The 26,100-nt window shown below is 39.8% G+C and overlaps 2 protein-coding genes and 1 long non-coding RNA gene across 7 annotated transcripts; 2 read left to right on the top strand and 1 right to left on the bottom strand.

The window, feature by feature from the left end:
• The first annotated feature begins 261 nt into the window (after positions 1–261).
• Positions 262–4,590, top strand: LOC122524355 (elongation factor 1-alpha). Of its 2 annotated transcripts, none has more exons than XM_043646560.1 (4): positions 262–465; positions 1,868–2,710; positions 2,846–3,339; positions 3,425–4,590. In XM_043646560.1, exons 2-4 carry the CDS (start codon positions 1,888–1,890, stop codon positions 3,491–3,493), a joined length of 1,386 nt encoding a protein of 461 aa, XP_043502495.1. In that variant the 5' UTR covers positions 262–465; positions 1,868–1,887; the 3' UTR covers positions 3,494–4,590. The 2 variants fall into 2 exon arrangements, with proteins under 2 accessions (XP_043502495.1, XP_043502496.1); XM_043646561.1 differs by lacking the exon at positions 262–465 and adding an exon at positions 472–1,028.
• Positions 4,591–6,455: 1,865 nt separating this feature from the next.
• On the bottom strand, positions 6,456–25,614 carry LOC122524352 (hairy/enhancer-of-split related with YRPW motif protein 2-like). 4 transcript variants are annotated; one of them, XM_043646556.1, is made up of 7 exons: positions 25,461–25,538; positions 17,371–17,404; positions 17,198–17,257; positions 15,197–15,326; positions 7,927–8,110; positions 7,557–7,799; positions 6,456–7,482 (listed from the first exon to the last, which is right to left on the bottom strand). In XM_043646556.1, exons 5-7 carry the CDS (start codon positions 8,099–8,101, stop codon positions 6,686–6,688), a joined length of 1,215 nt encoding a protein of 404 aa, XP_043502491.1. In that variant the 5' UTR covers positions 8,102–8,110; positions 15,197–15,326; positions 17,198–17,257; positions 17,371–17,404; positions 25,461–25,538; the 3' UTR covers positions 6,456–6,685. The 4 variants fall into 4 exon arrangements, with proteins under 4 accessions (XP_043502491.1, XP_043502489.1, XP_043502492.1 ...); XM_043646554.1 differs by lacking the exons at positions 17,198–17,257; positions 17,371–17,404 and having other exon boundaries at positions 25,461–25,614; XM_043646557.1 differs by lacking the exons at positions 17,371–17,404; positions 25,461–25,538 and having other exon boundaries at positions 17,198–17,337.
• LOC122524354 lies at positions 9,042–11,827 on the top strand. The gene is made up of 2 exons (XR_006305520.1): positions 9,042–9,097; positions 10,147–11,827. It is a non-coding gene; the product is annotated as an uncharacterized LOC122524354 (long non-coding RNA).
• Positions 25,615–26,100: the final 486 nt, after the last annotated feature.

The following is a 26,100-nucleotide window of genomic DNA, read 5'->3' as shown; positions in this document are numbered from 1 at the left end:
AAGATATTATATACAAGAAAATGGAAAAAAAAGGAGCAGAAAAAATGAGTTAAGCGTTGAAAGTACTCGATGTGAAAGCCCTCTCGCGTTATCAAAGAAAATCTCCATAGTCGATTCGATATTGCGAGATGAAAAGAGAATGAGAGAAAGAAAGATATATAGATAATATAAGATAGACGCGGTCGGAAGCGCAAACTCGAAGAAATCTGGCGCTTGCGCGAGCTTCGCTGCGTTTTGCAAGCCGCGCGAATAGAGGTCGTTCGTGTGCTGCCGTTTCAGTTCACCCCCTGTACACATAGAAGAGTCTCTCCCACCCTCCCTCTCTTCTCCGTTTACCGTGTTTTAATCCGCGACATATCACGAAACGGATCGCGAGAAGTAAAGTACGCGCAAACTGCATTCGCCAAATTCTTTGGCCTTTTCTTCTTCGCCTTCTTATTTATTTTTGTGACTCTACTACGACCGGTGAGTAAACGCAATCCCTTACTTTCTGTTGCTTGAAAAACGCACGATCGCTAAACTCTCTCTTTCTCTGCGAATCGATTTGCTCTGCCAATGCCCTGGCTAACTACGCGTTTTGCAGATATTGAAAATTATAAAAAAAAGATCAAATATCGCGTAACTAGTCGTATATTAGGTATATGTATTGTATCGGATCGATATGTATTCCTGAAGATGGAGAGGCTAAAAGAAAGGAGAGAAAGAGAGAGAGAGAGAAAGCAAAATATGACCGGTTTTCCGGCTCTTGGTCAAAAGAAACGGTGTATAGTAGGACATATTGATTCGAGCGCCGCGTCGCGACCTACGAATCCGCCCTTAAGTTTCTCCCTCTTCCTCTCCCTCTCTTTTTGACATCGTGAGCATCGGTGAGCAGCGCAACGCGGAAAATCTCAGTAACGCCAGTGCATTTTCACCGCGAACGGCGAAAAGTAGAAGAATTCTGTCATCTAGAAAGACTAGAACCGACCATTACAATAATGCACTTTCTAAACAACGTAAAGTTCTTTTATGCATCGTTCTAATGAAAGGTAACATTTTATTATCAATTCTGATAGGTTAAGGGGGATCGATCATTCATATTTTTCTTCTATTATTGCGCGATACGTTGCAATCGTATGGCTTGAAAAGAAGATTGATAAATACGTCCATACACGGCTGCATATTTGGAAAAAAAAAGGTAGCAAGTTGCGATAACGATCTTTCGATCTGGAAACATACCGTAAAAGACGCCGAAGAAGATTTAAGGAGGGAGATTATTTGGTAAGGTTTCTCTCTGTCTCAGCGACGAAATAAGTGAACGTCGTTTCTTCGACGATTGTTATTACGGACAAACCGACAGACAGATATATATATATATATAGGAAAGTGACAGAAGATAGGAATCGAGAAAAGGCAACACGTGCTGTAGTTTATAATTAGAAGAGGCCAGTGTACGGATATACATACACGCGAATTAAACTTGCTCGCCCTGTGCAACATTCGCTTGTGGTTCTAATTTCGAAAATTATTCGTAGGATAATTCGCGCGTTGTAGAGCACACCGTAGAGAAAATTCTCTAATTTGCGAGAGCAACCCTTTTAGCCTCTTGAAAATAATCAATACTCATGCACCCCTATCTTTGGGACGCAGGAATGGAGATCGTTATTGCACTTCTTTCTAAACAACGCTGAAATTTGGATATTCGTTTGAATGTCCTCGGAACTTTTAAGCGGGAAGACGCGCGCACATTTCGGGAGGTCAGTAGTCCTCGGCAGTAGAATTTTCACTTTCTACGTGAAGGAAGGGATGAAGGGGTCGGTTGCAATACCTCGCGCGCAACGAACTTTAAACCCAAGACTGCTCCTTGATGGCTCCTTTCTGTTTTCAGGATTTTGGTAAAGCTTCGAAATGGGCAAAGAAAAGATCCACATAAACATCGTGGTAATCGGTCACGTGGATTCGGGAAAATCTACGACCACCGGTCATCTGATTTACAAATGCGGCGGTATCGATAAACGTACGATCGAAAAATTCGAAAAAGAGGCCCAAGAGATGGGTAAAGGCTCGTTCAAATACGCGTGGGTTTTGGACAAATTGAAGGCCGAACGCGAGCGAGGCATCACCATCGACATCGCCCTTTGGAAATTTGAGACGGCCAAGTATTACGTGACAATCATCGATGCGCCAGGTCATCGCGATTTCATAAAGAACATGATAACCGGTACGAGTCAGGCCGATTGCGCGGTCCTTATCGTGGCCGCTGGTATCGGTGAATTCGAAGCTGGAATTTCAAAGAACGGCCAGACCCGCGAGCATGCCTTGCTCGCGTTCACTCTCGGCGTAAAACAGCTGATCGTCGGCGTAAACAAAATGGACATGACCGACCCACCGTACTCGGAGAGTCGATTCGAAGAAATCAAAAAAGAGGTGTCGTCCTATATCAAGAAGATCGGCTACAATACGGCATCGGTAGCGTTCGTCCCAATTTCTGGCTGGCACGGTGACAACATGCTCGAATCGTCCCGGAAAACGCTCTGGTACAGGGGCTGGAAAGTCGAACGTAAGGACGGCAACGCCGAAGGCAAGACTCTGATCGAAGCACTCGACGCCATCTTACCGCCATCGAGGCCAACCGACAAAGCACTTCGTTTGCCTCTTCAGGACGTCTACAAGATCGGTGGTATCGGCACCGTGCCCGTTGGTCGCGTCGAGACCGGAATCCTCAAACCAGGTGCGTGCGTGCGTGCGTGCGTGCGTGCGTGCGTGCGTGCGTGCGTGCGTGCGTGCGTGCGTACGTCTGTTCGTTGACCCTCCCCTTATTATACGAAAAGATGCTTTTTATCAAGAATGTCGGATATTTAAACAGGGATGTTGGTGACCTTCGCTCCGGCTGCGCTTACCACCGAAGTGAAATCCGTCGAGATGCATCACGAGGCCTTGACGGAGGCCTTGCCAGGCGACAACGTTGGTTTCAACGTCAAGAACATTTCGGTGAAGGAGTTGAGGCGCGGCTACGTTGCCGGGGACTCGAAAAACCAGCCACCTCGCGGGGCAGCCGACTTCACCGCTCAGGTCATCGTTCTCAATCATCCCGGGCAGATCAGCAACGGTTACACGCCAGTCCTCGACTGCCATACCGCTCATATCGCCTGCAAATTTGCCGAGATAAAGCAGAAGTGCGACCGCCGTACCGGTAAAATCACCGAAGAGAATCCAAGGAGTATAAAGAGCGGGGACGCGGCCATCGTGATGTTGCAGCCGACCAAGCCAATGTGCGTCGAGGCATTCCAAGAGTTCCCGCCTCTTGGTCGTTTCGCTGTGCGCGATATGCGTCAGACCGTTGCCGTGGGCGTCATCAAGGTACGAACGACGAGGAGATTAGAGATTTTCTTTTCCTTCCTCGATTGCAATCAGATCCCTTACCTTAAATATTATTTCTTTGCAGAGCGTCAATTTCAAAGACACCCAGGGCAAGGTTACAAAGGCCGCGGAGAAGGCCCAAAAGAAAAAGTAACCATCAAGCTTCCTCGGAAGCTCCAAGTTGACGACTGGTCGGTCCAAAGGTACAAAGACCACCACCGCCAGGGTCTTTTATTCCAGCAAGGCGCAGTTCGCCACCGCTGTTCCTACGTTCGATCCTCACTCGATTAATATCAAAAATGAAAAGATGTTGTGCTTGCCCCCGTTACATTACCCAATAGTATTGAATCCGCGCATCTATCCGAACCTGCACATACAATTCACCCATACCCCGCGCACCCCTCACATATGCTAGGGTTCATTGGGTTTTTACTTTATTATTACGTCGACGGTATGTGTCCATTTACAGGTAATTACTCGGTTTCCTTGGACTCTGTGTAGTAGTTAGGTTTTTCAATTAATATATTGAAAAGACAGGCGGGATGCGCCGTTGTATGACGCGCATTATTATTCGACGACGCTCTGCGTACGAGGCAGCGTGCCACCCCCGACTAACCAGGCAAAAACGGTGATGGAAAGATAGAATGGACTAAAAGAAAAATAGCGTGCAACGTGGAGAACCAGATTATAACTATAATATTTCATCTCTTTCTCCATTTGCCCCTCTATATTTGTCTCTAACAACGCGCACTTGCAAAGAGAGCTGCTTGACTTTAAACTAGCCTGCGCTAGTTACTTCAAAATCCGCTGCCTCGCATTATTATTAATCGCATTATTTTTAATCGATTAGTTTCGAATAATTCGTTAAGGCTGATTTGTTCGAAAACTTGGTTGTCTCGTTGCAATTCATTTGACTACTTATATAAGAATATCTATATAATTGATAGGATATTAGAATCGTACACCCTTATCTATCATCTCTTTCAATTATCAACCCATATCTTAATAATTCTCTCTTATGACTCGTGCAACAAGATGAACAGCGGCAAGGTTCGATCGTAAGGGCGCGTGTGTCTCCTTGCCAGCCCCTATTGCCGTTGGTACTACCGGTGAATTCTGCATTCCTCCACTACTCCATTCCATTCTTCTTCATTCCCTATCTATTTCTATATTCTCATAGACGCGTTCTATAATTGTTTTGCCCCCTAGCCAGATATTATGTTGATGTAATAAAAACAAAATTTAATTGCACATCGCAAATCGTCTTTTTTCTTGTCATCGAAGATTTCTTTAGTCCGGATAATATTATATTGCTAATATTATACGATTGGTATATAATACATGGGTGAGAATACAAACTACCATCTATTCCAACAATATATATATATATATATATATATATATATATAATCAATTTATGGTAAATATAATTTATTTCGCAATAAATTCTTTGATAAAGTTACAACTAAACATAATATTTACAAATATATTTGACGCAACAAGTCGATCTTGCAATGAGTTCAATGTAATATAGGTCTTTGTCAGTCTTTAGTCGCTGAGACCTGTTTCGCGAGACATCTAACAGATTAAATTGTCCCGCGATCGAACGTGACACGAGTTCATTTTATGATTCAAACCCGACACGTATATGTTGATGTCTTCAAAGTGTGTTGGCGCGCTCGCGCACGTCTCTGTGTAGGCACTTTCGGACGAACTCGTTAGAACTATTTTACAGATTTAACATATAACGTTCGAGCCTGTTGACAAATGCTGTTTGGCAAATGATCATTAATTATTAACGCGATCTATGAACTGTCGCGGCAAAAATAAAGTCATCTATATTGATTTCTTCGTAGTACTTTCGTACGTATACGAAAAATGAAAATTACGAATTACGAAGCGCTCCTTATTTTTGCTGGATATTGCGTGCGTGGGAGTCGCATCTTATTAAAAGAAATTAACAAAGAGGGAAATATTAAAGATCTAAAGAAAAAGCGAACAAAAAACAATGTAAATAATGAAGAAGAAATAATGAAATGAAGAATTAATAAAAGGGCGGTACAAGCACTCGCCAACCAATTCGATGATCATAAACCGACCTAACATCGTGATTGGTCCTTTACGATCAAACTTCTTCCTAAAAGTGTCGTCTTTACTTTTTTTCCAAGATTCTTGAAATGACTCCATGTGGAAGGTGAAAGGAAAGAGATCGCAAAAAAAAAGACAAAAAAGAATAAAAAAGAAAAATTGGAGAAGCAATAAGAGTGACAAGACGAGAGGAAAGACACACCGAAACAAAAGTGCGAGCTGAAGCTTCTCTTCGTAATATTCAAACATATTTTGTCTACTTCTAATCGTCTGTTCTTTCGAACGATTGTAAATGCTAAAACAACCCACAGCCTCGGTAATTGAACAAAATCTCCTCTCGACATATTGCGCGTGGATGCGCAATGTGCTCGACAACTAATAACAGTAATCGTTAGAATAATAACAATAGTCTTAATAATAATAATTATTATTCTCATTATTATAATTATTATTATTATTATTATCATTATTATTATTATTATTATTATTATTATTATTATATATATTATTATTATTATTATTATTATTATTATTATTATTATTATAGTAACAATAACAGTAACGTTAATATTAAAGAGGACTCCATTCGTCGAAACGTAGTTCGTTCTCTCCTAAATACATATACTATATCCGTAAAAATGGAACAAATTTATTTTTTCGAATAAATAAATTTGTCTTTTCAATATATATATATATACATAATAAAATGCAATACTTTTGTGCAATACTAGAACTATCAAAAACGTTCTATCGAAATAAAATGGAACTAAAACGATTAATCGTAAGATGCAGAGGTACGAATGTCGCACTATACGATATATCATTCTTGCGTATAGGAATATCTCCATTTAGACGTGTCACTCTGTTCCATAAATGGAGTCCTGTCATATACGTATCGTACTTAAAATATGTATCCATATATATATATATACCTATATATATAGTAGGTACATAATATTGCATTCAATATTGTGCCGACAATATTTGTCATCGCGATGCGTTCTTTCGTTTCGTAAAAGAACCTTTGATATTTTTCACGAGTTTATTACAAAGAGAAAAGGTATAGTAATATACGGCGAATACAGCAGGACACAGCAGAACGCTTCGCAAATATTCCGGAATGTTTTTCGAATCGTTCGCGAATCCAGAAAAGATGACAATGCGATGCGTCTAATCGTACGCTAGTAAATAGCAAAGGAAACAAGTTTTAGATCCGAATATTTCGATATTTTTCGGGATCTTGTTTTCCTGGACCCCTTTACGTTTGATAAATCGGACTATGTTGCGAGGACCAGGGGACGGCTCCGTTTACGGTATTGCTCGTCAAAGTTGTTATCGTTGGATCTGTCGCCGTCGACGTCGCCGTCGTCGTCATCGTCATCGTCGTCGTCGTCGTCGTCGTCGTCATCAACGTCGTCGTCGTCGTCGTCGTCATGGTAGTTATCGCGATTGGGCTAGCCGCTGATGGTGACATCGAATGTTGCTGATTAAAATTGACGGATATGGTGATCGGATGAAGGACCGTGTCCGGTCCGTTGTCTGGAATAAGTCCAAAATGAGGGCTCAACATGGAAGCCTCGACGGTGAGGGGAACGTAAAAAGACCCGCCATCGTGAAGTGCGAAAATTGGCACGCCATGAGAGGAATTGTTTTGTTTTTCAGGGCTCGCGCACGGAGAAGGGCTCGACTTGATCCTCTCGGCGGAAAACCTCTGTTTGATCGAGCTTTTGAACTTGTAATTCTGAGGACGATAGTTATTACTCGCGCTAAGAGGTGTACTGTGCGAATGGCTGCTGTGGTTACTGTCGTCGCTGACGATCGTGGGCGGTGGTATGACGATGCCAGAGCTGCAACAAACACCGGAATGTCCGCCAATCGGACGCGGAGGACGTTCCGAGTCGCCGAAGGAACTCACGCCCGAACTCGAGCCGTGATCAGAGTGAACGGTAGGCTGACATATCATCGGTATGCTCGGGTGATCGTAACTCGTAACGCTCGCACTACCGCAGTTCGATATTGGCAGCATCTCGGGTTGAGGAAAGCCCAACCTGTCGCCTAAAATAAGCCATTCATTTGAAATAAACACAAGCAACGTAGATTTCTAGATTATAGAGGATAGACATACGCACTCGTGGCCAAGATCTTCTCGCAATGCTGCTGCAAATGATTGGTCAACTGCACGCAAAGAGAATCCCTAGCGTAGAAGCCCTCGACCTCGATGAGAAAGTGCATCGTTTCGCTGAGACACTCTTGAAATCCCAGTCTGTAGTGCTCGGCCGCGGTCGAGGCCGCCGCCGCGGTCGAATGGGAAATGCTGTCAACGCTGTCTTCGGGGTGCGCGTGCACAGGTGTCACGCTCGCCTGCTTCGTCTCTAAATGACAAACCGAGCAAAATAATCCGTCGTCATTTTCTCATCTGCTCGCGAAAAACATCGAAAAGAAGGACGAGAAATGGTGGGTGGGTGGTTGGCACAACGTTAAAGCAAATAAAATGGCAACCTTGTCGAAGACCTTGCAGGTGTTTCATATGACGTATGGCCATCTCGATGATCTCGGTTTTTTCCACTCTGCCGCGACCCTTCTTCAAGTATTCCGCGGGAATCAACCTGCTGAGATCGGCGAGACAATTGTTCATGCGATCTCTTCTGCGCTTCTCGATGATCCTATGCGACATCGGATCTTGCTGTAAAGCAAAAACGAATAATCGTTACCAACGATCACCACATTTGTCGAGTAGTTACGCACGCAAATACTATTAATTAAATCTTTCCGAAATTTCAATCTTTCCGAATTTTTATTATCGCAACACTCGCCATTAATAAAAAATGTTTATTCAAATTTCAAGTATAATCGCATTCGATCAATTCGCAACTAACAATAAATCCCAGTCCGTCGATACTAGCAAATGTGCTGTATATAAAATGTGCTATAATATAACTATCTATATATATATTATTATTATTATTTGTCAGTAGAGATTATGTTTGGTAGATGTGAACGAAACTATCCTTGGCGTGCGTCCAACGAAACATTTTCCACGTATACCGCGCGCCAAAATGAATCGTCGTTTCTCGTATCCGAGTACTCGAAGTACAGACGCGTAGCAAATTTGTTCTCCCTTTTATGTCATCGAATCAATCTTTACCTCTTTGTTCAAGCAACGTCTTTTCCTTGGTGGTGGCGAATGTACCGACGCGTCGACGTGATTAGTCATCGGATAGTATTGCATATTCAAAATATTATCCATACTGTGTGTGACCATTGTGCGTTTCCGCGATAAGATGACAGAAAGAAAGAAACAAAGAGAGCAAAGCGCACGAAAAAAAAAGTCGCAGATGCAATAATTAACACATAATTTGGTAACAAAGCACTAATGCACCAAGTGTCAGTAATGAAATAGTTGAAAATCGTCGAATAACGGGGTAGTATTTATTAGTTTCGCGACAGATATACGAAAGATAAATATTATTAGCACTGCGCGAATAATATAAAAAATAATATATTGTTTAGTATATCAGAGAGAAACGTCCTCCTTTACGAATGGCAGGAGAGCGACTACGTTCCACCGGCCTCGAAGCTCTTGTTACTTTAGCGGCGGACGGAGATGTCGCTCGGTGATGACGAGAAACCGACGTCACGTGTTGTAAACGCCATGCACTACGCCCAACACGTGAGCCAACGAACCTATCCTTCAATCTACGCATATACCTACACAATCTGCAATATATAACGTACTGCACGCGTACACACACACACACATACACACACATGCATCTCTACTAGCTAATGTAAGCTTACTTATGTACTTGGTATGCTTAATACGGAACGTACATATCAAGTACGACTTAATCGAAACTTTCGGTTGCTTATCTGCGACAAGTTCGTTCTGATATTATTCCGAAAGTCTTCTTCACAATCAGTGTTCAACAAGATCTTTTCATCTTCTTTCTCCGATTCCATATAATAACAGACTATTATAATATTAAAACCGATCGACGAAAATAGCCAACGCGGTGTTACTTTTTTAATATCCTTAGTAAAGCCGTGTGGAGCCTAAGCAATGTTAGATATGTACTTAAAACATTTAACATTAAAACCGCGTATAAGGATTTTTTCGAATAGCAATAGAAATAGATTTCTCTCCATTTCTCCCCCATTTAACCCTATTTCTCCTTATTCTACTTAACAATTTTGTACGTCCGAGAATGTATTGCATAAGTACATACATAAATACATAGACATGTACGTATACTTTGTAAACATCGTCAATATTTTTTCTCTACCAAAGAGAAGAGGTCATCGAAGTCCCGTTAGATAAGCGGGATGAACTGGATATAATCGAGCATTTTTTTTTTATACTACCCGCGAGAAAGAAAGCAAAGAAAAGATATTTCGCGAATCGTTATTTTGATGAATCTAACGAAATAACTTGAAAATGTTTTATAATAATCAGGCAACATCAACCACACGTCATTTCTTAATAATATTCGAAACGATTTTTCGCAAATCGTGAGATTTTTCCTTTCTCTCGCAAACTCGTATGTAAATACGAATATAAAGTAGCAATCGAAAATTAGGTATCTCCAATATTCGGGGTTATTATCATTTCTTGGTAAAGCATCGAATGCAGTAGATAATGAAAACGAAACAGTTTCTCCGTATACGCGCATATGTACGTATATATATATATGATCTCTACATTTATATATGATAATATAGATATAGAATAAAACAGCGAGTCAACGTTACGAGCCGCGCATTGACCTCAAATACACCCCGAAGGAAAAAGACAATTCTGTTGATGCAAGAGAAAGATGAAAAAAAAAAATTGAACGAGTATGGAAACCGCTTTAACGAGGTCGAGATATCACATTGCCCGGTTATAACCAGTCCAAGAAGATGTTCTCGTATTATGATCAGAGTTTATCAAGAAGGAGTCGATCTTGCTGTTTTTCAAACGATAACTAGTCGTCACCGGATTCCGAACACATTTACGGGAATAACAACAACATAACTAAGACGAGACGAACAAAAGGGAAAAAAGAGGAAAAATGAAACAAATTCTACAGATTCGACTCGAAGCAAATTAGTTAGTCCAAATGAATTTCATTTGAAATTCATACTAGAAAGTGATGAAACGACAGCTGTTATCCGCGACAGCTGGACCGGCCTCGCCGCTTAAATATATTCCAAACAATTCAATGACGCGCGTTGGAGGATAGAAAAAAATCGACGCATTTGACGCAAATGTCTGATTCACGAATCATACGAAAAGAAAACTTATCATCCAACGAAAAAATAACCTATCGATGATTCGTCTATTTGTAATCATCATTCGCAGCAACGAGAAACCAATAAGAGGTGACAAAGGGTTGGCAAGTATAAAACAAGATCAAAGTTTTTCGACTTACAAAGTATCCGCTTTTGTAAAATACGCGTTTAATATCGGATTAGTTTTCGTATTACGATTACTCGTCGCATTTGTAAGCCTCCTATGAAATTCGTTTTAGCAAGAATCAAGATGCACGCTCTATCCCAAGAAAACGCGCATCGGACGAGCAAACACGTGCTGCGCGTTGTTTACCGTTTTCGATGCAATAAGTGGGAATACATTATTTTCGTCAAATGACAAAACGACGACGACAACTACGACGACAAGAGCAACTATAAAAAGCACTCGAGAAAAGTCAAGCTCGTTCGAGAGCTCGTTCAAGAGATCGTTCGAGTTACAGCCTACCTTTTAAATACCACGCCGCGTCGTTTCAATATACAAATTACATTTATTATACATTTATTATACATTTATTATACACACGCATTATACACATGTATTATACATGCATATTCTACATATCCTGATCGAGTTATTAGCGAATTACTTTGTTAAATAAAAATTAAAAACAAAATAATATAACATATTATCGATATATCATAGAATATAAATATGACAAAAACTAAAGAAAATGAAATAAGAACAAATAAAGAATCTGACTAAAGACGATTCGATCCGACCAAAGAAGAGAGGGACCGCTTTCGAAGATACTAATAGCACTGCGCGAAGTCCAAGTTGATATCCAATAGCTCTTTTATTCGTTGGAAACTGGAAATAATCGTGAGTCGTCGAATCAAGCTCTCGTGACGCGTCGGCTTGTGTCAATAAATCTCGATTCGTGGCACGTGACGCAAGAAAAAGAGATCCCCCTTGTAGACTCCGATAAGGAGAGTTAAAATATTTTAAATAAAGAGACGGAAAGAAAGAGGGAGGGGGGACGATCGTATTCACTGCTCGAACTGATAAAGCGCGGAAATTGATAAAGCGTGCGTGTGTGTGTGTTTATGTACGCGTGTCTCTCTGTTTCTCTATAGGAATTACGTACGTCTTAATAAAATTCGTGCCATCTGACCTGTCAACTTTTCTTCTGCTTAAATCCAGCTCGTTCAATCCAGTCCTCTAAGTTTATATTAACAAGAGGATTAGATCTTCTAATAAGACATTCATGCAAAACGATCGTAATTGTGTGTGTTACCGTCATTAATTAGAATTTAGGTAGATCAAAGCGACGAAATATTGTATTAGACAATATCTCGAATACTTTCTCATACGTATGTATATTAGAAGAACTTTAGTTCTTATTTTATTTATAACATTTATCGTGTTTCTCGTGACATAGTCGTTTATCGACGAAAATTGCTCGCACTTATCGTTGCGCACGGAATAAAGTTGAAACGAAGATAAAACGATAGCAAGCGGGAAATACCGAATAACCGTTAGTCGCGATTTAATCTTATTTTCGCGTTGTTCGTCAGATAATCTACGAAAGCAGTTGAATCTCGCGATCTCGACTAATCAATCCAATTTACCACTTAATATTGTTCTTCTTCCGTTTTCATGAAAAAGAAAGGAATATCTTCTTTTTAGCTCGAATATACGAAAAACAATTGTTCAACAAGAGACGATTTGATCCTGACAACAAATCGATTATTCCAAGTTAATCAAACCGACTGTTAAATTTAATCAGAAAGGATGGCTAATCAATAAATGGTAATACGAAGGAGAAAGAGAGAAGGCTTTCCGATAACGTAAGCTGTAAATATTGGTAGATTTCAAGGAACGATAGAAAATGCAGGCAAGCAAACAAGCGAGCGAGCGAGCAACGATGACGACGACGACGACGACGACGACGACGACGACGAAAATGTCGAACGACTTTCGAAATTGTTCGGACAGCGAGCTCTTACTAAAAGCGTCGAAGGAAAGAAACAGACACTCGTGACCCGAATTATCTCGAGACACGTAGTACACGTGTCGACGATACGCGCCGAAAAAGATAGACGAAGCGAACGAAAATAGTGGCCATGAAAAATCTGACAATCGCCGATCTACGCTCCCTTCGCGTTTCAATTTTATTCATTCTCGAGAAGGATCAATTGACGCTGCTTGCAAATTCACTAAATTATTCTTTCTAATCATTATAAAATTTCGACTAAAAATGTCTACCTTCAAATCTGATATAACATCGCTATTATTTTTGAAAAATAAAAGAAAGAATTAAAGTAAATAAAAAGTTATTTTGTCGTGTGCTTACGCAGCACATGTGTACAAAAAGTCACACGTGTACAAATCTTATGTTGGACCTTGCCTCTCAACTGACACAGCAGTTATTAGAAGAGAGAACGAACGCATAACGTGATCCTGAGTCACAGCCATGACCGAGAAAGCAACCAGGTATTCCCACCGTCGATTAATCGATCCGGCGGTACAGAATTGCTTTCGTGTCACGAAATAAGCGTGCCGCGTGCGTTAACTCGCACGTACCGCCTTGGCCAATCATGTTTAGAAATGCCGTCTAGAGGGAGTAAGTTCTATGGGTACTTTTCATTCGATTTCATCGACTGCCAAACTTTATAGTCACAGGCTGTTTAATAAATACATAGAGAAACAATAAATGCAATAAATGCAATAAATGAAATAAATGCGTACAATTAGAAAACACCTCTATTAGAAACAGTCCAATCAAGCTTGCGTCATCGAAAGGAGAACAACTGGAAAGGATTCGCTATATCCGCGTGCAATATTGTTGCTTATAGGTGGTTGTGTCGGACGATCAATCGGTGAAGGATTAAGCGGTCCATTACGCAACATCCAATCGCCGAGTATTACGCAAGCGTAGATAAAGCCTAGGTTTCCTCTTCGTTTTATTTCGATGACACGGCTCGCCGACAATCGTTATTGGCTCTTGTTTCCCTTCCACGTAATTATATAGAGTATGTTGTATATTTGGAATAGCTAAGGGCTATTTCATTCGATGTCGAAGGAAAGATTAACACCGTCTTTTTGAGAATTTCAATATCGTAGTTGGATACAGAACTTTTCTCCAAAATCTACGCAAGATAAAGAGTTCGTTCTTCAAAGTATTCGTGAAATCAACGTGAATTCAATAATAAATACAAATTATTAAATACGGACATTGTTTGTGTGTGCGCGCGCTGCATTCAAATGCAGGTATAGCAAAAAAAGTCACGAGTAGGGAAGAGAGGAAGCGAGAAAAGAACTTGAGCCCGGGGTCAAGAAGCAGCGGCCGTTGTCGACTTGAGTAAACGTAGGAACATATCCGTGTCCGACAAGAGAAAGAAGATATGCAAACCCAGACTCAAAACGTTCATAAGACTTATGTAAAAGTGGCACGACCGATCGACCGATCGACCGATCAACTGATCAACCAACGCATTAGCTCTAACATTAAACATTGCCAAAGTATTTTTCATCTCTTTCGCCTTGTCATTCGAAATTAAGAGCAAGGTACGAACTACTACTAGCCCGTTAAAAAAGGAAAGAGAAACATTTGTTTTGAGTATCCAAGTTGTAGTAAGCTGTACTTTGAACGCGACGCAACTCGCGCAGCTGCACGTGATCGAGCAAACGCGAGTGTGCAACAAACGAAACAGCTCTGCATACAGCATATGTAAATGACATATGTACATATATACTTATAATATTTTACCTTGCCACATTAGCTACACTCGCGTCTACATTTTCGTCAGCTTTATCGCTTTCTGCTCTAATCAAGTAGATATGTATGTAGATTTCTACCAAATTCTATTTACATCGAACTGCAATACATATGTCGAAATTAGAATTAATTCGATTATCATTTTTCATTAAGTTTCATTTCATGGAGATATCGAATTGAAGATTCGTTATTCCTTCTTGTCCGCTCATACACAAGGGTTTACAATTGCATGTACGTTTAGCGTGCATTATGGTTGCGCACGAGAGACGATCGATAAGTCTCTTTTAATTAAATAGTCGAAGCATGATAAACAAGGATTCAAAGGAAAGACTCTAAAAAGCTGTTTACGTTTCAATTGTTGTTTAATTTTAAAAACGGTAACCTATTATCAGGTGAAAAGCTCTAAGAGAAAGAGAGAGAGAGGAAGAGGGGGCAGCGTTCCAAGAAATATTGCGTTCGTGTGTCGCGCGATTGATAAACGAACGTGGTATGGCACGTGCTGCGAGAAAATAATTCTTCCTCAGTATTTTCTTCCACGACGCATCAGAGTCGTGCGGCTGCCCATATTTCTCGGGGAATTCTAACTTATAAATACATACATATATCCTCGATTAGATTTGTCAAAATATCGACATGTATCATAAGCCTAGGTGGATATCTACATGCATATTTTGGTTGTCGTTGGCACACTAAGTACTACACTAAGCACTATGCAAAAATAAAATGCCAATACTTATCTTTGAAGATGAAAGACTTACTCTGGAAACCTTCTTCTTAGTGTAAACTTCATCATCCTCCGAGGCGGTAGCGAAATTCAAGTTTCCTTCGCAATATCCTGTCCCTAAGCCAATTCTATAAATTTCATCCTTGCAGGATCTTCCATCCAAACTGAAAAATAAAATTAATGTATATGTGTACATAAAAATAGCGGTTAACATAGGTAACATATTTTTTATGTATAAGGATATTCGCCAACATTTCAAATTTATGAAATCATCCACTATCCTATCATCCACTATATATCTATATATATATAAAGAAATCCGTAATTGAAGAGAAATATGATGCTGTTTATAGCTCGTCTTTGAAGGAATAAGACGAAAGAGAATTAACGACAATTTACGTAATATACGTAATACTTGAAATAGCTCGGTAAGCGATGGAGCTTCAGTCAATAACCCTGATTATACTGGAGATTATACCGAGGTTATATCGAGGCTATATCGAAGTTATACCTAGCGGCACGCTTATACTCCATTATAGATTTTCTTTCCTATAAGAAAAAGCATACGGAAAAAGCTGGTATCTGGCTCGTATGCGCCGCGAGCCAGGCAGAAACACGAACAGCATTGTCGTTCCTTATCAAATTTACAGGAGACGCATATATATATATATATCTTTTTTCTTATATTCCCGCACAATAGTAAACGACTTAAAGAGGCTCGCTGCTAGCTTTTATCCGTCCTTAGAGTATGAATTTTTCAAATAGCGAGTATCGAATCGTGCCTTTTAAACCGACGATGTGATCAAGTTCTAATAATAATTTAGATTCGCGAGAAAGTAAACTAACAGATTTCGTTGACATCAGAGCGAGACCAAAGTCGTAAGATTAATGCACGAGACGTTAATTATCTACATACACGAGTAACCACACGTTCCTTTACTCGATATACGTCGTCGTTAATCGCGATTCGATAACAGCAGGTAAGGCATTTCGACTGGTAAATATAAAAATAAATAAAAAGTAAAGAAAAAGTTCAAGACAATGCCTACTCCTATTGCATATCGAACATATTCTTTCTTTTAACAGACAACAAATTTCACTCTAGCTCTCTTGGAATGAAATCAATTTCACTACGTATTTAGGCCGAGCTCGTTTTCGCTTATCGACCTACATCACAGTCACGAAATAAACGAATTATCTATCACAACGGAAAACAAACGTTGACGCGATGATGACACAAAAGTCGGTAAAAAGAGAAATCCATTGAAATGAAATAAAGTTTTGCCGGAGTAAGCCGTGCTTTCTAGCGAGCACATAATGCGCGCTGCTAGATGCAAATAATGCGCATGCGAATGTGTGCGCACGCACGCATTCACAATCTATTTTATCGGTGTAAGAAATTACTCAACGCAGGGAGGCCGAACTGGTTATGCTTAAGAAAACTATGCCTCGTGTTCTCGCACGTGGTTGACATTTTCTTGCATGTGACTCTCTTATAGATCGTTCTCCCCTTGGCTTCTTTTCCCTTTCCATCGATCTCATCTTCTAATGTACGGGATATATAATGAAAAAGATGCGATACGCGCAAGAGACATCTATACGAAACAGCGAACGCTTGTCTTTTACTTTCCAAGATCTTTCAAGAGAACTAAATTTCAATGATCACAAAAATAACCGAAAACTTTGCTCGGACATGTCGCTTCGCGATTGACATTTACTATTGCTATGTAGGTACATACGCGCTAATAGGTGCTCCTTTGCGAAAGCATCTTTTCAAATTCGTACAAGTAGGAGAAGAAAAGAAGAAAAAGAAAGAATGTTCTCTTCTACCGATTCGAGATTTGTTCTGAAAAGATCATGACATAATGGCGTTTGCGATTCACGACGTCCTTCAACGACCTTTATATCGACATCGCGCAGTCCGTGGTTGCTCGTGGTTGCTCGTGCATGCGTGCGTGCGTGCGTGCGTGCGTGCGTGCGTGCGTACGTGCATTCACTTTCACGTATTATATCCCCATGTATGTATAGCACTTACAACACCCACTCGCAAAGACTCGGAGGACCTCAGAGGGGACCCCACCACCAGTAGTCGCGACTAAGAACGGAGAGAGAAGGAAGGAAAAAGTAGCGAGATAGAGATATCGCGCACGTGCGCGAGGTAAACCATCGTGAGACGAGTGCCTCCATTTGTACATGCGTATTACTTACCTATCTCCGTGAAAATTGCGCTCGCGCGAGCTCTCTGTAAAAATATTACGTTATTATTAGCAAAGGAGTACGTGGTAGCCAAGCTTTTTTTAGAACTCTTTATCGGATACGTGCTCCTCGTTCGTGAAATAATGCAAGCCGTATTAGTCGCACAGTCGATAATCGATATTATACATACATATATATAGGTATATCGCGAGCGCGTGTGGGATGTCGTATCGAGAGCGAAGGCTGGAGTTCGAACCTTTATTTTAACAATTCTTTATATCCTTCTTCGCTACTTTTCCTTCTTTCGCGTCCTTGAAGTAAGGTATAGACTTACGTTGTTAAATCAATTTGATAGAAAATTGGACTCAGCAACGAAGAAAATTATATACGTATAGTGTGCACGATATGTACAAGTATGTACGTATTATAGATACATAAATTACCTCTATTCATCTATGAACGTCCAGGCTTATTTTGTCTTTTTTCACTTTCATCGTATCGGTAAACGTTCGCGAGCTTAGGACGCACGTGCGGAATGATTTCGTCTACATAATACTACCAACGTACGAGAGCAAAACATCTTATTGTAAAATTTTCTATCGTTATCACCTACTACGCAACGATAGAATTGAGTCGCTTACGTTATACCTGTACAGTCGCGATTTTCACCATTATTTTGATTAGTCTAACGAGTTGCGATAGCACTGGTAGCCGGTTAAAGCTCTCTCTCTCTCTCGATTACTCAATAGATCGTTGTAGAACATGCGAAAGAGATATGTATTCAAAGAATCTTCGATCTGCTCTTGTCTGAACGAATCACGCACGATTTACGCGATTGTCCTTTGACAATGAGAGATTTTTATCACTGGCGAGATGCCAAAACGAATGGGGGCAGGATGAATGGGCAAAATCGCGACCAAGTTTTTTGTCTTTATTAAATATTCTACGTTCGTTTACTTCTTATTAGAGTATTCGGCTGTATCGAAATATAATTTACCGATTCTTTCTTCTTCTTTTTCTTTCCTACCATTCTTTTTTAGTCCTTCTCTGTGCACCAAGTGATAATGTGCACAATTGTGTATGTAATTAAGTAGGTAAATGTTTACATAAATAGTACTCAAGCCGAGTTTAATCGAATCGTTTCGCCTGTACCTACACTGGCAAACGGTAGGTATGTTAGTTAATTAGTTAATGACGACAACGTGACGAGATATGAATTGAAATGAGGATGTTTCACATGCATACGCACATAGATCGATGACAATCCTGACCATTGGGAAAAGACGAGAAGATAAAAGCTGGAAAACTAAGCAGCTCCTTGTCAGTCACGTGCCAATCACCAATCATAACAATGATGGTGCACCTGCCTGGCCTGTGCGACATTTCGAGCGTGTTGCAAACGTTATCACGTTAATCTGTGATTACGTCAGTCACAAACGTCAGAGAACAAAAAATAAGAAAAAGTGATACCTGGCTATTACAGTCTTCGAGTGATAGAGACTAGATACAAGTTCGAAGATTCATCGATGATATGTACATAATATATACAAGCAGATTCTTACGCACGTGAATGAACGGCAAGTAAAGAGGTTTCCTAACAAACGATTTCATTTGCAAAGAAACCTTTGGAAGTATTTCAAGGTCCTCAGTGTACACGAGTACATGAGTATTTCGCGATTCTTTCATCGAACTAAATTTCCCAAATTCGAGCGATCCTTTGACGAGAAAAAGAAAATCGTTCGATCTCGAATTTGTATTGTGCGTTATCGTATACGACTTTTAACGAAAGAACACCTTGATTTTGTCCTTCACTCGATAAAACTATTTTCACTCTATTTGACTATAATATTCGGGTAATCTTCCTCTCTCTTTTCGGTATAAACAACAAAATTGAAAATCGAGTATGTTCCATCTCCGAATTTGGTCGCGCGCGCGTGTCGCGATTTCTTTAATTACGTAAGAATGGTATCAAAAGTTCTCGCAAAAGCTCTATGTTTATTTGCCGATGACGCTAGGGCGCCGTTGCGAAAGGTCAAGGATGCGCCGTAGAATAATAATATACCACGTTAGTTATAATTAAAATGAAGCACCGCTCAGAGAAGCTACCAGAGATGGGTTAAAATAGAATTTCCAACAAAGTGTGCGCATCACGTGAACCTTGCGTGTCGGTTCTCACCGAATCGTTGCATATCGGTCGTCGATGAGACGACGCGCACGATACTATAATTATTATGGAGAGCATAGTGTATTTTAAATAGAAATGCTTCGAGCTATCCTTCTTATAGGATTCTTTCGTCCAACGAACTCGGTAGCCTTGAATGCCTGTCTTCGGCACATGTAATCAATGAATATGAAATATTTCCTTCTTGAAATAGAAAAATTGATTCGAATATCAATACGTGTATCGATATTCGATTGATATTCGGCCTATCGACGGCCAAAAGAGTTGTCGTTTGATTGCGTTCATCGGCCCCTTACAAACATAGCTCATAGAGAGCTTACGTACACGCGTACATGGTTCAGGCAAGCAAGCAAACATGTCGCGTCTCCCTTCCGTTCGCATGATACCGGGTTGCTCGCTATGTAAAAATACTAACCTACATAGATCGCTCGAGTGTCAGCATAGCGCGTGTCGGACAACGTGACTCTCTTGCTGAAACGCGTTGCTTCGTGCCAGCTCGTTCGCCCCACTCAGCGCTCAAACAACTATGATTCGCACGTTTCCTCGACGTTTCGTCTTTCCTTTTCCACCTGCGAGATACTAAAGCTAGCCTCACGCTTCGTTCTCATTCTCGTGGACTTACGAGTCGTCAGATAGGAGAAATCGTCTTGCAATTGAAAATACGTCGACAATAGATGAGAGAAGGAAAGAAAAAGAAAAAGATGATACAACTTTTTATGTTATTACGTCAATTTTTCCTTCCAATATACCCAATATATCCTATACATGCTTAAGTTTTTACTTTTTTTATCAACGATCTTTAGCAATACGACTCGTAAAAAGATTTCTCTTTAAAAAACTTCCATAGAATCTAATGTAAATAATGGATGCAAGAACTGGACGATTTATTATTGCATGCAACGTTTAAATTTCTTTTTCTTTTCCTTTTCCTTTTTTTTCCATCTCTATCGACAAAAATTTTTTCTATTTAATAATTATTGAAAAATATAAACTTCATAATCATATCTCAAGACTTTAGAAAGATAAAATTTGATCATGTTATCTCTTTATACTACCAAAATAATTCTATTTCGATAATAACTTCTGATAACGTTTCGCGTCACTTCTCTTATGTGCATACATAAGAGTCATACTGCGGCGTTGCGTGCTTATGATCGCTTATACATTTATCCGTCCTCTGTTATAATAGTTAGGAGTGAGCGTCATTCTTGATCGCCCAGCTCAGTGATTCCGAAAAAGACGCAAACCACGACTCTACACTTTTCATTTTCTTTTATTTTACCACGTACACATTCATACAATCAAGTTTATCGCGGTATGAACAAGAAAATTCATTCGCATATTGAGAACGTGTGCACGTTAAACATCGAACACTACCTACTATATTTCACGATTCTAGGAATAGTTTGGCCGGCACGGTTAAATTCGGCAATGCTCGACCCCAATTTCGAACATTTGTGCGATTAGAACCTTGACTCGATCTCACAGGAAACTTAAACGTAATGTTTCTTTCAAACTCACCTAATTTCGTTTCGTTCTTTCTTTTTCTCAAAGAACACAAAACTGACCAATTATGTTTGGTCAAAGCTTGGCCCTATGTTTGGCATATTGTAAAGTATGCTCGATCGATCGTTCGACTGTAAAATGATGAATCACAGCGGTCGCATCCTCGAACGAATAGTTTAGTACTATTTTCCACACACACACTCACACGTTCGCGCGTGCAAGTACGCTTGTCGTACATTACACCGGTTGCGGTGTACAATTAAACAATGCGCTCTCGCGGGGCAAGCACGCGCGACTACACGTGCGCTTTCAAGGTAACTCTCACTTTCCTTCTCTCTCTCTCTCTCTCTCGCACACAAATACATACATGCATGCACGCACGCACGCACGCACGCACGCTTCTCGTTAGCTTTTTTTTTTTTATTCTTCCGTAGAACAGAAAGAAAAATCTAATGAAAACATGAAAAAATGAAAAAATTGAGAAAGAATTTATAAAAAAAAGACAGCATAAAGATGTGTCATGGCGACCCCTTATCGCGACACGTACGATTTTATCATTGAAATTTTCCATCCTACGTAGCTGTTATACATGCGTTAATAAGTAAGTGTATTGACGTATATAATATAATACATTACAAGCTTGCCGAAAATTCTTCTTTCAAATTCTACCGACGAAGCATCGCGAAAAAAGAATTTCTCTTTTATTCATTTGAGAGTAAAGTTACGATCAGGATCACATAGCATTTGAAAACTGTTGATCCAGAAAGATCGAAACTATTTATATAATCATTTAGAGAGATCAATTATACTACGAGAAGTTTGATTCGTTGTCGTTGAGATCGAAATCAAAGAAATGAAATAAGGTCATTGCTTTGCGTTACACGATGTGAATTTTCATGTCTGTTAGAAACGATCCTAGCTTATTAAAAAAGAATTAACTCTATTATCGCACGTACGCTCATCTCGTATTTATAGAACGTGTCGACCGATGATGATACAGTTTATCGTCCGTGTAACAACTATCAGCGCGAAATTACTACGCTAATATTTCGTACACGCGTCTTCTCGCGTATATCACGTCGTACTTTATTATTAAAAAAAAAAATAAGAAAAGCAAGTTTTATCGGTGTCCGAAAACTAGAAAAAGTAAGTTTAGAATCATCCGCAATATAGAATAAAATAAAATTTCCGAAAACCTGTTGACGACGTCATAGGGGATCAAAAATGGAAAATTTGGTAGATAAGATCAGCGCGCGCGCGTGGCGTGGCGTGGCGTGGCGTGGCATAGCGTAGCGATGCAAGCATCCCACCGCCACTGAAAGCCTTGACGTTTAAAACGGACTCGAAATTCTATACGAATGAAAAATATGTATTTCTATGCACATATGAGTGTCAATATTAACCCTAAACCAATCCTTCTCTCTTGTATTTTTTCGAATGTTCTAATAAACTACGCATACGAAAAGAGGTAGTTCTTGGAGCGGTAATTTAATCGAAAGCAATAAATCAGAGTCAATTCGACTCTCTTCAATTTAAACAAGCTTTACTTTGCGACGTTCGCGCATTGAGCGTAGGCGACAATTAAAGAACGCTGATTTAACCAAAATTTTTTTCTTTCTTCCTCTATTTTTTCTCCTCATCCTGGCGCACTTAGCTTAAGAGGACAAACTCATATATTTACTTGCCAAGAACAATTGTCTCTTTCTATTCTGATAATCTCATTTCGTTAGTCTTTTTAAACGGATGAATAAAACTTCACAAAGCGCTCGTTGTCGCGCTCGTTGTCGCGCTTTCGTACACTTTCTTCCTCCTTACCTGGCGGCTCTGGAGATGAACAAGAATGTACATTTAATTACCGTGAATGAAGGAATATAAGAGATCTTGTTTCACTAATTCTCTTGACTCGTGTATTTAATATTATTCTAAGGAAGAATAAAAAAATAAAAATAAAAAATAAAATAAAGAAAAGCGGATTCAAAAAGTAACTGTTGTTAAAATATTACGAGGTAAAAGACTCGTCGAGCATACGCTTTGCACTCACTGCCTTCGCGTTCCCATTCCTTAACGGTAGTAAAGTATCCGGAGCCTTCATAAATTCCCGTCGCGTTCAGAGCAATCAGCGTGCAACCAGTAATCGAAGACTAATGTAAGGAGTAACCATCTTACAAGGAATAGAAGGCGAAGCACGATGCGTCTGTGCATTCGCATCCATAAATCCCAATAGTACATAGATATTAGGAGTATTTAATTAAGGAACAGAAAGAGGAAAGAAAAGAAAACTAGCACCTTCAAAGAGAATTCTTTTATAGGAGTATAAGTAGATATTATTGTTTCTACATTTAAAGAGTTTACTTTCGACGACGGGAGAAAACGCGAAGGCAAGCACGAACGGAAAGAGATTTCGAGATTAAATCCAGCTCGCGACAGGAAAAGATAACTAGCGTTCGAGTAAGTAGGCGAGGCGAGAGAAGCAATCGATAATCCAAAGGTTGTTGCCATTGCTGCTGCCCGAGTATGCGAATTCCCACGCATAAACGAGTGCGGACAGTGCTTACGTGACCGAGGATGGAGAAACGAAAACGTGGCTTGGAAACGAGCACATTTTACTTTTCTACTAGTTTGACCATGTATGTACATACCTCTATGTAATCGCGTGTACTTATGTACACAGGTACATGTTACAGATACGCCTATATTCGAGATGCCACACCGAATAATCCTACACTCTTACGTTAATACTACGAATTTATTTACATTGAAATTCGAATTTCAATGACGAAAGAATTTCGTCAAGTGTTTTACCTCTTACGAAAAAAGACAAAAAAGGCAAAGAAAAAATTCGACCTTAGAAGTACATGATTAACGAAATGATTTCAAGAGAATCCACCAAGTCCCGTAATAATCTTTTTGTCCTTTTCCATGACGCAGGTACTGATCTCACTTACGTCAGTGCGAGACTTCTTTTCCGTTCGACTGCGCACCGTTTCGCGATTCGCTTTCGAAGCGACGATTTTGAAAGGGAAACCGACTATTCCTCATGAAAAAAATAAAGCTCGAGCATATCATCCTAAGAATTACTACTTTATGTTGAAGTACCTACTTCTCCATTCTCCGCGAATAATAAATAAGCCAATACGAATAAATAAAAGCAATTTGTGCTCGTTCCGTAAGAGCTTAGTTGATGAGTATCAATGACGCTAGTTAATAAACGGCGCATTTTCCTTCGTAGGTATTTTCAAGTAGGTTGCTATGTCATTTCACAATTATACCTCCGCGTCTGCAAACGTCACATTTTCATGAATTTTCGTTTCAACGATATTATCATGATTATTAAAAAAACAAAAAGTAATATGGAATAAATATAGAAGATCTATAGAAATGTTTCATTATCCAACGGCGTACGGACAAACTAAGAAAAGCGGAAAAATGGAAAAATGAAAAAATAGCAAATTAGAAAAGTCATTGATGTCGAGCGATCAGAGTTTGAAGAAATGCTTGAACGTTTGCTTATACGTTCGAATATCTAATTTGGTCGATCGAGCGAGCGAGCGACCGAGCCAAAAAGTACGCGAACTACGTGACGTTGTGGCGCTCGATCAACATGAGAGAGAGAGAGAGAGAGAGTAAAATGGATCTTCTTGCGATTATTTATCTTATCTACAGCACACTAGCAACACGGCCATGAATTTTCTGCGTTGGACACTTTCGAAAAGACAAATAAAATAACGATATCTACGAAAGTATTTGATCATCAGCACACGGGGCGATGTAAGAAAGTCAAAATCGAACCACCTGAGTATTTTCCGCGATAACGGTCGTCTTAATTGCTCACGCTTGATTATTTTCAGAAGCATTTCGATCACAAGAAAAACAGATATCGTTGACCTACCATACATACGACTATGAACATTATTCTCTTTCAATTTTCCATGAATGGAATTTCTCCCTATCTTTCTGTCTGATTCATGCCCTCATAACCGACTTGTGCACTATCTCTCTCTCTCAAATTCTATTCCATACTTATTTATATATTATACATATGTATGTATCTTTACGCAAAACTTTAACTGACACACATATTTGACATTTAATGCTGCTCGTTACATAATTAAATGCGAGTCAAAAGAACGATTGAATTATTTCAAATTATGATAGTAGACCGTAGAAATATTTTTCATACGAAAAATGCGATTTTGTAAAGCGATGATTTAACTTTTATTAATTGTAAGAAAAAAATAAAACAGAAAAGAAAAAAAGTAATGTCTTTTTCGATGCAACGATGAAACGACTAATGTCTTATCTGTTGACTCGAAAGCACGCGCTTTGCGATATGACTGATCGACTGAAAATCAACAGCCTTAATACTTTTTGTTTATAGTACTAGCGTTTCAAAGAGCACTAATCTATTTCTTACCTCTCGTATTTGACTTGCATAGAATGAGTGGAGTTGTCTTTCCAATAATTCTGCGTCTCCATCATCTTGAAGCATAGAACGAAGTTACGTCAGAGTGTCTTTCAAAAGTTAGCGAAATCACTCTTTCAAACTCGTTGGAATAAACCGAATGGGGTGATCCTTTTTGACACCCTTTGCTTTGATACTTGAAAATGTCGAAGAACGTGACAAAGACGAAGCTCCTCCGCTCTCTTCTTGAAAGTTGAAAAAGGTTGGTGGTAATTTTGCAAGAAAGCTACGATTGTTCGATTAGCACGAGTGGGATGAAGGAAAGGGATAAAAAAAAAAAGAAGAAGACACGTGCATGCACGAAAATAATTGGAAGGGTCGTAATGACAGTTCTTTCTCTTTCTTCTTGATCGATCGCGCGCACTCGTAAAGCGATTAAGTTAGACTCGCCTCCGGAAAATCACTGGCACATTCAATTCAGTGCAAGCCGTGGATCGGCCACGTTCCTTCGACTTTCCACGTCCAGTTTCGCGGCAAAGTTTGTACTGGCGCCCTTTCTCTCTCCGAGTTTCGTTAACTAGTGCGCGCGCAACAGAGATATCACAGCCGCGCGTTCGGAAAGATCGAGACACTTTAAAAAATCGTTTGCGTA

This window comes from Polistes fuscatus, unplaced genomic scaffold (assembly GCF_010416935.1).
Source record: "Polistes fuscatus isolate 324 unplaced genomic scaffold, CU_Pfus_HIC Scaffold7, whole genome shotgun sequence".
Classification (NCBI taxonomy): Eukaryota; Metazoa; Arthropoda; class Insecta; order Hymenoptera; family Vespidae; genus Polistes; species Polistes fuscatus.
The sequence above is the reverse complement of the archived record's forward strand: the minus strand, read 5'-3'. Positions and strand labels throughout refer to the sequence as shown.